Genomic DNA, 18,749 nt, shown 5'->3' on the forward strand with positions numbered 1-18,749 from the left:
GAGCCTGGAGCCTGCTTCACATTCTGTGTCTCCCTCTCTCTCTGCCCCTCTCCTGCTTACACACACACTCTCTCTCTCTCTCTCTCTTTCTCTGAAAAATAAATAAACATTAAAAAAAAAATACAAACAGTGAATATCCTAGTTTATGCCTTCTTTGAAGTTAGAGGCCCCGAGGGAATGCCCTGGGTGTTTCCTGGTAAGGACTGGAAGGTGTGTGATGGGGAGAGAGATAGAGTCGTTTTCTGTTTATTTTTTTAATGTTTTTATTTATTTTTGAGACAGAGAGAGACAGAGCATGAACAGGGGAGGGGCAGAGAGAGAGGGAGACACAGAATCGGAAGCAGGCTCCAGGCTCTGAGCCATCAGCCCAGAGCCTGACGCGGGGCTCGAACTCACGGACTGCGAGATCGTGACCTGAGCTGAAGTCGGACGCCTAACCAACTGAGCCACCCAGGCGCCCCATTCGTTTTCTGTTTAGAGTGGAAAGCACCTGAGAAGAGAAGGAGGTTTTATGTGTAGAGGAGGCGGGAGGCACAGTCAGAAGAGACTGGCCAAAACAAACCTCCCAGCTGGCTTATATCATAAGAGCATAAAAGGGTAAAAACTACAAATTAAAAGTCAAGCACAGAAGGAGGGGTATCAACAAGGGTTATAAAACATCAATTAGGAGGAAACTCTTCAGGCAGTTTAGGAGATGGTGAATGAGAAATTTACATATACTTTGCCTCTGTGGGGAATTTAGACTCGGATTGAATTATGTTGGGGATTTTAAGTGTGGGCCAGTTAAAAGCACACCTGTTGGCTTTGGCATGTGGTATACATCTGGCAGAAAGCCCTGCTGGGTCTATGGGGCGCCTGGGTGGCTCAGTCGGTTAAGCGTTCGACTTCAGCTCAGGTCATGATCTCACACTCTGTGAGTTGGAGCCCCATGTCAGGCTCTGTGCTGACTGCTCACAGCCTGGAGCCTGCTTTAGATTCTGTGTCTCCCTCTCTCTCTGCCCCTCCCCTGCTCATGCTTTGTCTCCGTCTCAAAAATAAATAAAAACATTAAAAAAAAAAAAAAAAGAAAGCCTTGCTGGGTCTCTAGTGCTCCCACTGGCGATATGGAGGCAGAATCTGGACTGTGGGACTGGGCAAGTCAAGACCACCCATGGACTCTGTGGCTCCAGCGCTGATGGAGAGAACAGAATGGCAAGTGCTGGACTGCCTCCACCTGGGATGGTTGGCTTGACCATGATTTTGAAGAGCTTTTATTTGTGGGGGAGATTCACCTGTCTGTTGTGGCGGAAGGAAGACACAAGAGAAGGACTCCAGGGGATGGTTTGAGTTTCTTAATCAAAGAGGACTACTCCATGTGATATGGATTATATGTAAATTCTGGGATAGCTCTGACTGCTCTAGAAGGACCCTAAGAATTTCCTCTCACAACATGAGGAGATATCCTAATCTCAAACTCAAATCACAATTCAAAAAGCATCTGAGAATTAGGAATCTTGTTGCTGAGTTCTCTGTATTGGTGACAGGGATGCAGCATGAGACGCTGAAAGTAAACGGGAATGGAACTGGAAACCAGGAATCCCACCCTTTCCTCCATAGTCCCCAGGCCAACCTTCTACATTATTCTTGATCTTGTCCAGATCAGATACAATAATGATGTGGAAGTGTTTTGTCATGCGTAAAGCACTAAGTGTTCAACATGGCTTATTTTTATTATTATTATTATGTTTTCTTAGTTTTATTCCTGTAGGAACTCGTCCGATCCTGTTAAGCCATAGAAGAGAGGCCTTCCTCCAGGCTAAGGCTAGTTTGGGTTTGTAGTATCTGGATGTTCTAAGAAATACATTTTGGGGCATTTTCTACTATATAAATGAATGAACCAAGAAGTAGGCAGATTGGATTTCTTTGTGTCATTTAACTCTGAGTCTCTGAGCTCCCCTGTGCCAGCAGGAGTCACCCACAGGGTGTTTCTCCCTTTATCTCATTAATTGATTTGTTTGTGTAAAATGAAATAATGAATTTTTTCACCTCCAATGTTAAGCAAGAAGCCCCGCTGTAGACCATTCAAGATTGGATTGCATTTGGAGAAAATGCATCATTACTTGCTTTAATGGTGAAAAATCATGCAGTTTAAAAGGGATTAGTATTTGGTGCATCTCCCTGGAAACAAATATCACATAAAAATTCATGTTTACATAATAAATAAATTAGGGGTGACTCTTTTTAGAAAAAATAGAATATACCCTACCAATGAATTTATAATAGGCTTCCTTTATACAAGCATCCCCAAAGCCTTTACAATTTGACTAACCCTATTTCACATGCTTTTATTTTTTCACAGAGAAAGGCACATCCGGCTACTACCAACCAATGATTGTATGCAGGAATAGGGCTCTTGAGAAACAATTTCTGCTACTGCTTGTAAAATTTCAGTAAAGCATCTACCAAAAATACAACCCTCTCCCCACCCACCCCCGTCCCCCCAAACTGCTTGTTTAATGGGGAATTCTAAAGCTCAACTCCAGATTTCTTTATCGTACCTAAAATTGGTACTGGAAAAAATTGAGAGACCTTGAAATTTCACTGTATTAGGGTTTGACTTATGAGCCATTTTATTTTTCCTTGTGATTTTTGACAGAATAGTCTTTTCCTCTCCTGCTAGGCCATTTTCTGGGTGGTTTGTGCCCAGGGCACATTTGCAGGGCAAGATCCACTCAGGTCTAAGGAGCAGCCTCCTTGAAGATGGCCCCTGGGAGAGTGGAGAGGGGAGGACACCTCTTCCTTCCCCTCCCTCCTCTCCTCCACCTCCCTTCTCCCTCTGCCTCCTCCCTCCTCCCTCCCTCTCTTCCTGTCCAATACTGGCCAACTATACTGGCCAACTATGTGTTTTGCTAGAGGGAAACCTTGGTTTCTAAGGTAAATTTGAGGCGTGCCCTCAAAATTATTTCTTTGCATTTCTTTGAGGTTTTGGGAGTTGTCAGCCTTCCCCTACCGCGTCCCATACATGTGGGGCTCCAAGTCTTTGAAGCATTCTGTGCTCTGGGCAAGGCTTCTAGCTACAATTTTTTCACTAAAAACCCTCCTTCCCCTGCCTGAGAGCCAGCCTTCAGCCAGATGTGGGCAGCAAAGGCAGCCCCATTCCAGGCAGTAGGCTTGGAGAATAGCATCTTTGTTAGATGCATATACTGGAGCCCAGGGCAGGCCTTGGGCCCCTGCCTCTTGGCAGGGAGCTGCTGGGTGCTGCTATCCCATGGTTACCACCTATACCTCCCCAGCTTCACTGCCCTAGGCAGGGTAACAGCAGGGTAACAGGGGCAGACCCAAGAAGCAGAAAGAGGGCCTTTTCTTAAGTTGAAAAGCTTTTGCCTTTTGTATTGCCTGCAGCATTTTAGAAAATTATAGGGTATTAGAGCTGAATAGGTTGATAGCAATGACCTGTAACTATTTGTGTGTTGTAGTATTATCTCTGCTGGTGGTTTTTAACTGGAAATTCGTGGAATCCTCCTCTCCTGTTCTTGGACAGGCTCAAGGAGGTGGGGAGCCACCAGGAGTCTGCGCTTGTGGGCATGTTTCTGTAGGAAGCTTTCATTAGATTCCCGAAAGAGTCCAAAGATCAGAAAAGGTGGGAAACTACTGATTCCGTCCAAAATCCAGTTATTTGCTCTCCCCACCCCCAACACACAGACACACACACACACACACACACACACACACACAGACACACACACAGGCACAAACACACACACAGAGTGAAACAAGGAAACTGAATCTAGAAGAGATGGTATGCCAACCAGAGAAGTCCAGGGCTGGGGCTGGCATTCCTCAGTTAGTCTGAGCACAGGAGATGCCTGTCAGCCCCACCTCTGGAGGGCAAAACTGCTTTGAACATGCTCTCTGAGCACATCGGTCGGTAAGGGCACAGGACATCCACTTCAGGTAACTCCTATTGTCCCTCAGGACCGTCATCTCTCTATAAGATGACCCTGACTCATCTTTCTGTACATCTCGGCCAATACAGCGCGTTGCTCAGAGTAAACACTCACTATATCTGTTCAAAGAGAGAAAGCCTAGTGGTGAGCTATACAAGGAAGTCAGCTCAGTAGCTTTATGTGACCAGTTATTCAAGCTCAAGAATTAGGAGTCCTGGGGCCCCTGGGTGGCTCAGTTGATTTCAGTTCAGGTCATGATCTCACAGCTCATGAGTTGAAGCCCCACTTCAGGCTCTGCACGGGCAGCATGAAACCTGCTTAGGATTCTGCCTCCCTCTCTTTCTGTCCCTCCCCTGTTTGCTATCTCTCTCTCTCTGTCTCTCAAAATAAATAAAAAATGAACTTGAAAAGAATTATGAATCCATTATTCTCCTGCTCCCTTTTCCTCACCCCCATGACCTCAGTTCTTGGGGCGGTTGTTAGCAGCGGGAGGCAGCCCAGATTGTAAACCACTCTTTCCTTGCATGTCCCTTTGACAACTGGCCAATGATCTACAAATACAATGTCGGTGCTTCAGCAATGTGGTGATTTTTTTTTTATAAAGTAAGTAATCTATGTAAGGTTAAGAATTTCTCTTAATTTATCTGATTCGTAAACGTGGATAATGTTTTAAAAATTTTGATAGCAGTTATTTATAATTATAGGGAGGCCTAGGTCTTCATTGGGATTTGTTTACTGTTTGGCTGGGATATTGTAGAATGACAATAAATTGAGACAAGAGACAGTTGTTGAGTGCATACGACCTGTGGTCTGTACTAGGCTCAGGGGGGCTGGGTAAAAATGTTTCCATCTTGGTTATGAAGTTTATAAGGCCTAAAAGGTAAAGGATTTAAGTCACTTGGCAATGAGAGAAACATCAAAGAAGAGTAAAAATGTGTCAAATTAAGAGATACTTATTCCAAAAGGCTGAAGTTGGTCAGAGAAGCAAAAAAGTCTATTGAAGCTATGTCTGTCTAGCATGACTGTAGAAGAAACAGATATGTTCTTTTTTAAAAGGTAGTTTCCTAATGCATAGGAAGATGAAAAGATATTCTAGAAAGAGCACTGTGGGAAGCCAGTGTGCAAGTACAAAATGCCAACATTTTATTGTTTTAATTTTGATAATTTTTTTTTCCTAAAGAGCTTTTTAAAAAATTGACTGCTATGCCAGGGAAGTGTTGGGTGTATCACGTGCATTATTTAACTCAATCCTCATGACAGGAAGCTGGTACTGTTGTTATACTTACTTTAGAGGGGTTGCAAACTGAAATTTAGAGAACTGAAGTCATCTTGCTCAGGCCCATACATCTGGGAGCCAGAATTCAAATCCAGAGCTGGCTCTAAAGCCATATTGCCCAATGCCATAAGGAAACGATGAGGGTTGGAATGAAGGCATCACGGGTCAGAATGAAGGCAGACAAGACTACGGGATGGCTGGGGCCAGACTGGAGGACATTCAGTGCCGGGTCTTAGATAATGAGGAGATGAAACCTTGACCCAGGTTCTTAAAGTAAGCTGCCAAGGGTCTTCACTGAAGTGGGTGAGGAACGTTCCTGTCCTGAGGCAGGGGTTCAACCCTTTCAAGGAGGTTTCTTCCAAGTCAGTGATTCTGTGATGGGACCGGGAACCCTCTTGGCAGGACCGTGCCCTAAGGGCAAGTACATGCCTTCATCATCGTTACTGCTAGTGTCCCACAGAAGTGATGCCGGGAGCCACCCCATCTAACAACCCCGTGGCATGTTTCCACACTGAATGCGGAAGACTGTGTTTGTGGTGGAGGAGTGGATGGGCTGTTGGTGAAATCTATGTCAATGTTTTTTCAAGTCCAGCCCCCACTACACGTTAGCTTTGGAGGCAGACTTAAATGCGGCAGCGTTCTATAGTCGAAAGTGCACGCGCTTCAGAACCCGCAACCCCAACCCTGGGCAAGGTACCTAACTGCCCTGAGTCCCCATTTTCTCATTTGTGAAAGAGCACATGTCTGCCTTATAGGACAACACCTTGCTCACTTTCCGAAAGTCTAATGTGTGAAGGGCTTCACCACCCGATGACCTGGCACCTGCTGGTCCTGTCAGCCGCACCATCAGTGATCGTCGGCAGGGTCATGGTTTCATACTTGATAGAACTTGTCCATGCAGTTGGATCTGAACCTCAAACACCTCTTTCCTGGGAGAAACACTATGGGGAAAGTTCCATCAGTTTGAAATAAGAGCCCTTTCGTGGCTCCATCGGTTAAGTGGCAAACTCTTGAATTTGACCCAGGTCATGATCTCACGGTCATGAGATCAAGCCCTATGTCGGGCTCTGTGCTGAGTACAGAGGCTGCTTGAGATTTTCTCTCCCTCTCCCTCTGCCCCTCCTCCACTCATGTACAGACACTGTCTCAAAATGAAGAAATAAACATTTTTTTTTTTAAAAAAAAGGACCTTAGTTCAAGGTCTAGCTCAAGCAGATGACTGAGGTCTTGTGAGCATTGATTGATTGGAATGCTATGAAAGTGACTTGTAACCCCAGAAAGCTTGACTGGACTATTAGAATAGTGAAATGCTATTATGCCTTGTCTTTGAAAACATTCAACTCAAAATTTTAAAACTCTTGGATTCACATGCATGGTCCTTTGCTAAAGTATTAGCAAGATCCAAGAAGGCTCCCTGTTAGAGGAGGGTCACTTTGCCTCTTTGGTTTTTGGTCTCTGAGACCCTCTCTTACTGGCTGCCATTAATGGTGGGCCGATTCTGGCCTTTCTCTTGCACTGGCACTGGGATGTCAGCCTGTCCGCTGAGTGCCTGAGCCCACAGCTGCCCACAGCTGGAGCTGATTTGCTGGGCTGACTCACAGCATCTGGTTGAGACCAGTCGGGACGATATCTTTCTCCATCACAAGTGTCCACCCTGGGACTTACTCAGTGCTCACCGTCTTGCCCAGTTCCTAGGTGTGGGTGGAGCTTAGGAACAGTCGGTCCCTCCTTCTGAGGGGGTTCTTTTTCCAGAGAGGAGGTGATCACAACGCATTTGGGAACAACTGCGAGTTCTTCGGGACTGCCTGTCATTTAGAGCTACGTTGTTTGGCAACGTGATAATTACTATGAAGCCCAAAGTAGAGGGAGTTGGGGGATGGTGGGCAGAGTTAGAGAAGGTTTATTATTGGTTATCTGGGGGATGTTCATGAAAACATTCATTAGTGCTGCTCAGGAGAAAGAAAACAGTGGCAGCCTAGCAGCCCAACCTGGCAGCTTCCCTGGGAAAGCCCTGCAATCAAAAAGAGCCTTGCCTCAGGGTAGAGCAGGATTACAGAAGGTCAGCAGGGTCAGCACAGCTGGCCAGAGTAGACATTGCCGCTCAGGGGACAGAAGCGTGGCTTGGAAATGCAGGGACTGTGCGTCCAGCTCTTGTGTTTGCCGTTTAAGTTTGTGTTATTTATTTCTTTTTTTGTTACCTTAATTTTGGTCTTGAAAGGAACTCTGTCAGATATGTGAAGAATATTCACCAGCAGGCAACCAGGAAATTGGTCCTTGGAGACCTGCTCAGGGAGGCAGACCCTGACTTCAGGTTATCTTATAGTCTGGAAACCTGGGTCCTAATCTTAGTTTTGCAGGTGTTGTGCTCCTTGTATGCAAAGCGTGGTCAGGAAAGGCCCAGGCCTTTGGTATTTTCTTATTTACTATTTTGTATCCCCGCTATCTATTTAAGGTTTAACACATGGTAGCTGCAAAATCCATGAATCGTCCTCTAACTTGGGCATATCTCAACCTCTAGGGACATTGTAAGCTTCTAGGGAACTAATTGTAAAGAGGAGCTTGTGGGAGGGGGGCGGGGGAGGTGAGTGCGGATGAAGTCAACCTTCAGGAGTTGAAAAACTAAAGCATTAGAAGCACAGGCAGTTGTGGTGGATTTAATATGGGTGCTTTTGAACAACTCAAAATCTCTAAAGGTGGGTCACAGGATTTGTATTTTTTTTTTTAAATTTCCTATCATGTTGAAGAATGTTTATTACAGTACCGCATATAATAATAAAATATTTAGGAGCGCCTAGGTGTCTCGGTTAAGCATCCAACTCTTGATTTTGACTCAGGTCACGATCTCAGGGTCATGAGATTGAACCCCGTGTAGGCTCCATGCTGGGTGTGGAACCGCTTCAGATTCTCTGGGTCCCTCACAGAGCTAGAGTAAACAATTCTATAATTTGTATGGAACCAGAAAAGACCCGAAATAGACAAAGTAATGTTGAAAAAGGAAACCAAAGCTAGAGGCATCACAATCCCGGACTTCAAGCTGTACTACAAAGCTGTAACCATCAAGACAGTATGGTACTGACACAAAAACAGACACTTAGATCAATGGAACAGAATAGAGAATCCAGAAATGGACCTACAAACGTATGGTCAATTAATCTTGGATAAAGGAAAGAGTATCCAATGGAAAAAAGACAGTCTCTTTAGCAAATGGTACTGGGAGAACTGGACAGCAACATGCAGAAGAATGAAACTGGACCACTTTCTTACACCATACACAAAAATAAACTCAAAACAGATGAAAGACTAAATGTAAGACAAGAAGCCATCAAAATCCTAGAGGAGAAAACAGGCAAGAACCTCTTTGATCTCGGCCACAGCAATTTCTTACCTGACACATCTCCGAAGGCAAGGGAAATAAAAGCAAAAATGAACTATTGTGAGCTCATCAAGATAAAAAGCTTCTGCACAGCAAATGAAACAATCAGCAAAACTAAAAGGCATCCTATGGAATGGGAGACGTATTTGCAAATGACATATCTACTCAAGGGTTATTATCCAAAATCTATAAAGAACTTGCCAGACTCAACACCCAAAAAACAAATAATCCAGTGAAGAAATGAGCAGAAGACATGAATAGACATTTTTCTAAAGAAGACAGCCAGATGGTTAACCGACACATGAAAAGATGCTCAACATCACTCATCATCAGAGAAATACTAAAGAAACCACAATAACTTACCACCTCACACCTGTCAGAATAGCTAAAATTAACAACTTGGGAAACAACAGATGTTGGCAAGAATGTGGAGAAAGAGGATCTCTTTTGCACTGTTGGTGGGAATGGAAACTGGTGCAGCCCCTCTGGAGATGGGGCTTTTTTATATTTATATATATATTTATATTTATATATATATATATATATATATATATATATATATTAAATATATATAATATATATTTTTTAAATATATATATTTATATATAATAAATATATATATTTATTATATATAAATATATATATTTAAAATATATATATATTGGAATATTACTCAGCCATAAAAAAGAATTAAATCTTGCCATTTGTAACAACATGGATGGAGTATTATGCTTAAGCGAAATAAGTCAGAGAAAAACAAAAGTACCATATGATTTCACTCATATATGGAATTTAACAAAACAAATGAGCAAAAAGCAAAAGAGAGAGAAAGAGAGGCAAACCAAGAAAGAGACTCTTAACTATAGACAACAAACTGATGGTTACAGATGGGAGGTGGGCGGGGGCAATTGGTGAAATAGGTGATAGGGATTAAGAAATGTCCATTAACTTACGATAAAGAAGATGTGGTGTATATGTAAATATACAGTGAATTATTACTCAGCAGTCAAAATGAATGAAATCTTGCCATTTGCCAAGAAACAAAACAGATGAACGTAGGGGAAAGGAAGGAAAAATAAGAAGATAAAAACAGAGAGGGAGACAGACCATAAGAGACTCTTAAACACAGAGAACAAACAGGGTTGCTGGAATGGTGTCGGGTGGGGGGGATGGGCTACATGGGTGATGGGGGTTAAGGAGGACGATTGTTAGAATGAGCACTGGGTGTTGTATGTAAGTGATAAATCACTGGCTTCTACTCCTGAAACAAATACTAACTTTATTTAAATAAGTAAATTATGTGAAATAAATCAATACATTTAAAAAAATACCATGAAGGAAAGCAAGTTTATATAATACATAATTCAAGAACAGCTTATATACAGTTACCGAAAAGCGAAATGCAATACAAAAATGTATAGAACCAATTGTCAGGAATAAAATATTTAGTCCTCACAGGAAAAAAAAAAAAGTTCTCTTTCCCTGTCCTCCTGCTCCTGCCCCCACCCTGCTTGGGCACGTGTGCTCTCTCTCCAAATAAATAAATAAAATCTTTACATATCTTCTTCTCAAGAAGAAATAGATAAATGCAATGGTATGCACAACCCGGAGGTGCAGGTAAATGCAGCAGCGCTACCTGTATAAATATTAATAAATCTGAAAAATATTCTTGGAGACCATAAAGTTGCAGAAAGACGTATGAGGTATGGCACTATTTATTTAAAGTTTAAAAGGTTCATATGTACATAATCGAAGCATATATAGGTAGTAAGAATGTAAAGACCTGAATAGGGATGATAAGCAAGTTCAGGGTAGCAGTAACTTTAGGAGGGATGAAGAGAAATGGTTGGGGGCTTCAGTAAGTCCCTTCATGTATATTTGTTTAAAAAGAAAGAGTCAAAAAAAAACAGGTTGTAGCAGCAAACATGGAAAAGTTAAGATTTTTTTCCCAAAAGAATGAATACATAATCATTCATGGTACTATTTTCTGTAATTTTTCCGAGTGTTTAAAATATTTCATCATAAAATGACAAAAACAAAACTCTCCTGGTAATTGGGATGCAGGCAGTCGGCCTTTGGGAATTCTTGCCTAGATGCTTCTAAGGACCACTCGGTTCTAAATGTGTTTGTGTGCGGAGAACTCTCCCCCAAGCACTTCTCTTATTCTTATGGATGGCTGATGCCGGTCTGCCTGTGCCCAAAGTCCTGATGAGACGCAGCCAGTTCTCCTGTTGGTGATGTTGGTGAAACCCACCGCCCCAACTCTACTTTGAGGACCCAGCCTACAAGGGCCTCTTCCCTGTTGTCTCTTTCTCACCTTTATTAAAGGAGATGTTCTGTCCTACAAGCTCCATAATCTTAGAGCTCTAACCTCCTGCCTTCCTGTCCCCAAGCTGCATTCATTTCAGAACACCTTTATTGACAATTCAGTGGTAGAATTTAGTATCCATGGGGATCCCAAGAGGTTTCATTGCCTACCCGAAGCATCGCCATGTGCAATCAGTTCTCCTATTGTTGTATCTGCTTTTGTAACTTCCTTTCTATACCAGAAGCGTCCCTAAACTTTAATCAGTAAGTGGCTCAGGGAATGTGAAGAAGGGAGAAGTGGCTCTAGCAGCAGGTGCTGTGATGAACTTTGAAATTTAACTTAATTTTGTTATTATTTTTGAAGTTTATTTTAGAGATTTTCTTTTTTAACGTTTATTTTTGAGAGAGAGAGAAAGAGAGAGAGAGAGAGAGCATGCCCACACGTGAGCAGGGGAGGGGCAGAAAGAGAGGGAGACAGAATCTGAAGCAGGCTCTGTGCTGTCAGCGCAAAGCCCAGTGTAGGGCTCTAACCCATACACTGTGAGATCATGACCTGAGCCGAAGTCTGATGCTCAATGACTGAGCCACCCAGGTGTCCCAAGTCTATTTGGTTTATTTTGAGAGAGAGGCAGGGAGAGAGGAAGAGAGAGAAGCCCAAGTAGGCTCCGTGCTGTCAGCTCCGCGGATTCCGATGCAGGACTCGATCCCACACCTGTGAGATCATGACCTGAGCCAAAATCAACAGTCAGACACTTAACTGACTGAGCCACCCAGGCGCCCCTAATTTTGTTACCATTATTTTTAATGTAGTCTGTAATGGTAGTTCTAAACCAAGGATGGTTCTCCCCACTCCTTACAGGGACATTTGACAGTGTCTGAAGACCTTTCCGGTTTTTAAAACTAGGGGGGCACTACTACCATTCATTGGGTAGAGGCTAGGGATGCTGCTAAACACCCAGTAATGCACAGAAAATCCCCACCCCCATAATAAAGAATTATCCAGTCCAAAATGTCAATAGTGCCAAGATTGGAAAAAACCCTGGAATATCCCCTATCAATGAGGGAGAGTGGCTGGGGCTGCAGCTCCGTTAGAGTGGAGACCATGGAACCAGGGACGTAGGAGTCCCTGTGAGTATGTGTGTAGACCATTCCTGTATCATCTTCACGGCATGCTGTGGGTTAGGGAGTCAGTGGTGTTGAACATGGAGGATGAGAAGAGATTAAGGAAAAACTGGAGAGGAACACAGAGTCCGGGTGGTTGGAGAGAGCAGAAGGAAGCTGCCTCTGATGTCTTTGAACTTGGCACCTTGCTATATAAATAGCACCCTCATGCTACAGAAATAGAGGATATAGGGTATTTTAAAATATTTTCCATGAAAAATGAGGTAGGTAGTTACGGTGTTGGCCCCCAGTGAGTGGTGCTGTCCTTCGCCCACACTTGTTTCTGTTGTGATTTTGCCATTCCTCTTGTCGAGAGGTGGAGTCTGTTTTTCCATCCCATGTGTCTGAGCTGGCCTCACCACTTGCCTTGACCGAAAGAATGTGGAGGGAGTGATGGTGTGTGACTGCTGAGGCCATTCAGGTTTGGTTTTCTCCCCGTTAGGACACCTCTGCCGTCATGGGAGGGATCTCGGCCTGACACAGTCTCTGGGGAAAGGGTCCGGCCATTCGGCTGGCCTGGCCCCGCGTCGCTCCCAGCCAACCTTCCAGCACAGTGGACTCAGATGAAACCAGCTTGTCTGCCCAGCCAACCCATGGAATAGTGAGGAATAATAAAGTGTACTTATGTTAAGCCACTGAACTTTGGGCTAGTTTGCTACCCAGCAAGAGATAACTGGACACTGTATATAAATGGCTTCATTTGAAGCAGCAAATGATAGATTTGCCTTAGGATGTTGTGTACCTGTCAGATCGCAGTTCAGAGAAACTGAGTTCTTCCTCCTTTGTGTCTCCTAGCACTTCTCAGAACTTCTGGATGAGTTTTCCCAGAACGTCTTGGGTCAGCTCCTTAATGACCCTTTCCTCTCCGAGAAGAGTGTGTCGATGGAGGTGGAACCGTCCCCAACATCCCCGGCGCCTCTCATCCAGGCTGAGCACAGCTACTCCCTGTGTGAGGAGCCTCGGGCCCAGTCACCGTTCACCCACGTTGCCACCGGTGACAGCTTCAATGACGGTAAACTCAGGGCAGGGGAAATACTGGGACCATGGGACCTTTGACTCGGAGCTCCTCGGGGGTGTGGAGTGTGCGTTACACTATTGTCAGCACTCACGTTAGGCGCATACCTACTGCCCAGAAAGCCTGGGGCTTGGGCTGTGGGGAAATGCAGAGTCACGGGATGCTTTCCCCACCCCCGGCCGTGTGCTCTGGGAACTTGCTATAACGAATGCCAGTAGTTGCTTTCTTTGACCCCGTGGATTGGGCAGCAGAACATCCTTTTGCAAATCAAGGTTGGCCTGTTTGGTTGGTAATTCCGGTAACTCCAATGGCTTAAGGGATCGTGTCATTTTTTTCTGAGAAAGAAGTTTTATGACTGCTCTTCTCCACACAAGCTTCTTGGGCCTCCTCTTAACCCATATTCAGCATGTTCCCTTGACCACATGTATACGAGATCTTGGCGAGCATTCCTAGGTCACCTAGCATTCCTGGTGACCCTCTCATGCCCATCGTCAATGCCGTCAGTGTGGTATTTGTTGAAGATCTAGTTTTCTTGGCTTTAGAGTGTTAAGCTGGTTGACCATGTGTCTGTAAAGTGACTTTCTTCCAGATCTGAATTCCTTTATTACATATTATCAGTGCCTTAAATTGTAGCTATTGATTCACCTGGCAGTTCTTGAGTTCACATGCTAGACATTGGAGGAAACAGAAATAAAAAATGAGCACATTGTTCTCATAGAACCTACCACTTGGGGAGCATTAGATATGTATACAACTGACTATAAAAATGGAGAATATATGCTAACGGTGGTGGTTAAGGTTATGTCCTCTGCAGTCAGACCTCAGTTTCAGTTCTATTTCAGTGACTACCTGTGGGCCAACTACTTCACTTCCTCATGTGTAAAAGTAGGATAAAAGCAGCATCTATTTCATGTCTTATACAGATTAAACATCAGAATATATGCCAGTGCCTAGCCCAGGATATCATTCTTAGCTGCTAATACTAAGGATATTGTTCTCAGCCGCTGTTGCAATCATCCTTATTTCAAACCAGGAACTGTAAGAGGATGGCAGGGCTTTAGGTGATCAGGAAAGTTTGGGGGAGGATTTCTTAACTTCCCAAGCTATGACCTACAATGAAATGTGATATTGGGTTTCTAGCCATCAATATTCACTTTTGTTCATATTCATTCCCTATTGCAAAATCTCAGATAGTCCTCCATTGTTCTATAGAATGAAGCTGACCTCACAGCATAGCTTTCAAAGCCCTTTGTGGGCTGATCCTACCTCCTTTCCCCACCTTGTCCCGTCTCTCCCTGTCTGTGTGCCTGCCTCTGGCACTGACTTTTCCACTCCACGACTTTTCTTACACTATTTTCTTTATTCTGGGTTCCCATTACCTTTGTCAGCCCCACCAGTCAAATTCCCACCTACCCATCAAGACCCAACTCAGTGTCATCCGGTGCCAGACTCTCCCATCTGGAAGCTGTCACCCATTATGTTTTCACAGCACTGCTTCTGTGTGTTTATTTGTTTTGGTTTTGCCGTTTGTCTAGAGACTATTACATGTGTCCTTATATTCCAGCCGTTATTTATTTTTCTATTCTCTTCTCTGTTTTGAGCTGGTTTGTGAGCAAGTATGATTATGTGTTCCTGGTACCTAGCACTGTGCTTGGCACTTTGATGGTATCTGATAAACAGTTATTTCACTGAGTTAATTGTACAGTAAGTGGTTAAGGGAGAAGGTATAGAAAAGACTGAAGCACATTCCTAACCTCTGGTGACGGCATCAGGGAAGACACCTGCTCTGCTGTCCCCTACACTGCTTGCTCTCTGACTCTGCACATACACTGGGCTGCATGCATTTGATCAGGTGGTGTTTCTTGGCCTTTCGCAGCTGTCTTGTACAGGGGCAAACACAGTGCCAAGTAGGAGTAGATATTTTATAAATGCTTTATGATTCACTCTTAAAATTCACTTCATAGCGATTTATTGAGTACCTACCTTGTACTTAACCTGCGAGGCGCCGTTCTAAGCACTGAGGGTAAAAAGTGAACACAATTACAAAGGTCTCTGCCTTCATGGAGTTTACATTCTAGGAGGTAGGGGTGACGGAAAATAAGAAAAAGAAAAAAGTAAAATATATGGCTTATTCGATGGTGATCAGTGATATACAGAAAAAGAAATCAGAAAAATGGATAGGGACTTGCTGAAGGACATGGGCGGGCATCTTAGTCTATTCAGGCTGCTGTAACAAAAATATTACATGGCTTACAAACAACAAAAAATACTTTCTTATGGTTCTAGAGCCTGGAAGTCCCAGATTAGGGTGCCAGCATGGGTGGATGAGAGCCCTCTCCAGTTGCAGACTTCCTGTTGTATGCTTACATGGTGGAAGGGATGAGGGAGCGCTGACGGGTCTCTTATTAATAAAGGCCCTGTTTCCATTCATGAGGACTCCACCCTCATATGACATAAGCACTTCCCAAAGGCCCCTCTCCTGATAACATCACACTGGGCATTAGGATTTCAACATGAGTATTTGGGGGGACACAAGCATTCCCACCATAACGGGGGATGAGGAATTGAAATCCTAAACAGGATAGACCAAGAAGGACCATCTTTGAAGGTAATGTTTGAGTAAAGGTCAGCAGATGAGGAAAAGAACTAGATGTCTCAGGAAGATGCTTCTAGGCAGAGAGGAAACATCAAGTGCAGAGGGCAGAGGCTGTGTGGCTGGAGTGATAACAATAGGGCCACCTTGTATTATATTTAGATGATTATATAATTGTGGAGTGGTCAGCTGTTCTGCAGCCTTGTTGTTCTAGAACATGCAGATTAGAGAAGGCCTAAATAATCTAGGCGGACCCACTTGCCCCTTCAATTCCACGTATGTTTGCGGAACACCCGCTGTGGGTCAGACACTGTCCTTGATAATTGCAATACGCAATAGTGAAACTTAGATCCCGCCTACAAGTAGCTCAGACTCTAGTGAAAATGCCATGTACCCCAATACTTGACCAGGCAGAATGGAAATGTCCCAAGAGGAAATTAAGCTGTAGAAGTTCAGAGCAGAGAAGGCACACCCAGAGAAGATCATAGGAAATGTACCATGAATGAGACAGAGTTTATTTGGGCCTTGAAGCATTGGGTGGAGTTGGAACAGTGGCTGGAGGGAAGCAGACGGAGGCCCGAGGGCTGGAACATTGATTCTTCTAAAACAAGATCTCTAGTGAAATGGTTGCAAATAAGTACGTTTCCAAAGGTGCCGTCTCTTTCTCTTCCATGATGAAACAATTTCTTTGTATTTTAATTGCAATCAATATAAATGCAACCCAGGGGAACTCAGGGGTGCCATCGATGCTAATAGTTGAGTGTTAGGGAAAAAGAAGCAGTGAATCTCTTCTGGGAAGGCTTTCTTATCATTAGACCAAAGCACACTCCATTCAGTTCCCTCACCTCGTGCCTTCTTCTATGTATAGATCCTGTGCTGCTATAGGCTTTGCTAGTAATTTGCTGAGAACAGGTGTAGTGGGTCAGATATAGCTTGCAAAGGGTTTCTGATCCACCGCTCGTGTTCAAAGATCGGGATTTCTCTGAGTTAGAACCACCTTCCTATGCCAGCAAAAGCACTTGTACAAGTAGGGGGTAATGAACAAGGAGGGTAACCATTTGGGCGGTGTGAAATCAAAGTTAGCATATATGAGTAGATGGGGCACTTTCCCCGGAAAGCTTTGTCTACATCTTAGCATCCAGTATTTTTCTGAGTTTGGTGTAGACAGACAGATGTTTGGGAACAGAATTATTTTATTCATTTGAAATCCTGTTTGCATCCACCTTGAGGGAGGATCAGCCCCAAGGATCCTTCTTGCAGCACGTGTTCTGCCCGACAGAGCCCCTTCCTGTTGGAAAAAGGTGGTAGTTCTTTAGGAAGTGTGTAAGAAGGCGGCATTTAAAAATTGCTGTTCACATTAAATTTAATATTCTTTTTCTCTCGCTTTGGGAAAACAGCTTAAGCAAAAGTAGGAGTCCTTGTTTCTAGTGATGGATAGCCAGTTGTTTCTTTATATCTGGGAAAGCCAGTGATTCAGATCTCCTTGTCCAATTTTACTTAGATTAAGTGGAATTCCTCTGTAGGTGCTGCTAAGCCTAAAAGAAGATGATGAACAATTGGAGTAGACCGTCTCCTACTTTATTAGGATTTTTCTCTGTCTTTTCCTCTGTCTTTATCCTCTCTTCCTCTCTCTCCCACTTCTTTCTTTTCCTTTGTCCTTCCTTGTTCTCTCCCTGCTGTTTCTTCTCCCCCACCCTCCCTCCTTAAACCCCAGACCAGTGACATAGGGCATATTAGGTGCTCTTATCTACTTAACTTTTCATGGACCTGGATGGACTGTAGACCCCCTAAAATGATATACAACATTTTGGGCTGTCCACATTTGTCATTTTTTTCTGCTGAGAACATCTATAACTTTTTTTTAGATCCTCAAGAGTCTGTGACTGCCACCCTCACAGCACCCCTCCTCCCCCTCCCCATCCCCCCCCCCCGCCCCCCGCAAAGAGAGGTTGAGAAACACTGGTCTAAGATTACATAGGAGTCATCTATCTTCAGGACTGAATATGACTGTAGACTTCTTTCTCTGAAACACTAGAGCTAAAAAACTCATGTGGCCTCAGCAACCACAGGATCCAGACGTCAGAGTGTGGGCTCAGCCTTCAAAACCACCAGAAAGATATTCTGCCCCCAGCTCATTCATTTCTCCCCATGATTAAGGCTGTTAACCAGATGCCAGGCAGGGTTTTCTGTTCTACAAAAACAGAGAGAGAGAGAGAGAGAGAGAGAGAGAGAGAGAGAGAGAGAGAGAAGGTTATAAAAAGATAAGCAGAAATATCCAAGTAAAATGTCTGTGGATATTTCTATATGGGGATTGAGGGAAAAAAGCTTATATCTGAATGACCAAGTCCTGTGCCTCACCACATGGAAGGTATCTTCACAAGTTATTCTATTTTAGTCATGTTCCTTTGTAATTAACTCGGGAAGCTATGTATTCATTTGCTTTGTTCTTTAATTTCAGTCTTCTTTCTGAAGAAGAAGCTTAGTAGAGCCGGAGTAAAGCTGTTCAGGGCGAGCTAGACAAGGGCACTACCCTTCCAGACGATAGAGGAACAAAATTAGAACCTACGTAAAATATCAACAGATTCAGCATAAAATACACTAGTATAGGAGTGATCTAATACAATATTTACACCACGCACAAGCCAAGGTAACTTTATTTTGGGTGGAATAAGGGATTGCAACTGTGGCCATTCCAGGTTCTACAGGGGGTGGGACTAGGAACATAAATAATAATTATCTTCCTTCCGATTAAGCCAGTTGGGCTTTTAGTGCTAGCAGAGGCGAAGGATGGCTAGGTAAGCCGGCTTAGTAGATAACCTAAATTTACGGCGCTGTTTTCACAGGTGGGAATGAAAACAATAGTCTGCGAGCTAAAGATGAGCAGTGCTGCCGGTAAATGGGAAGCCTGGTGGAAGCCAAGATTCGGGGTTTGGGGAGAAACAGATATTTAGGAAAGTGGGGTGGTGTTTGGGGGAAGGCTTGAAGAAGAAACTAATGTCTCATGGCTGATGATGCCAGAGCACGGACAGCGGGCCTAGACATGGATCATTAATGCAGGGGGAGAAGGAAAGGCATATAACATGCATGGCAAAGAAATC

General features: G+C 43.8%; 1 protein-coding gene across 2 annotated transcripts in view; it reads left to right on the forward strand.

Annotated features, from left to right (window-relative positions):
- The window catches only part of CREB3L2 (cAMP responsive element binding protein 3 like 2), a 119,761-nt gene that overhangs the window by 58,307 nt on the left and 42,705 nt on the right, over window positions 1–18,749 (forward strand). For both annotated transcript variants that reach the window (XM_027075555.2, XM_015067041.3), the window contains exon 2: window positions 12,839–13,055. In XM_027075555.2, the coding sequence (XP_026931356.1) occupies window positions 12,839–13,055 (217 nt within the window). The remainder of the gene's footprint in view (window positions 1–12,838; window positions 13,056–18,749) is intronic.

This window comes from Acinonyx jubatus, chromosome A2 (assembly GCF_027475565.1).
Source record: "Acinonyx jubatus isolate Ajub_Pintada_27869175 chromosome A2, VMU_Ajub_asm_v1.0, whole genome shotgun sequence".
NCBI classification, from domain to species: domain Eukaryota; kingdom Metazoa; phylum Chordata; class Mammalia; order Carnivora; family Felidae; genus Acinonyx; species Acinonyx jubatus.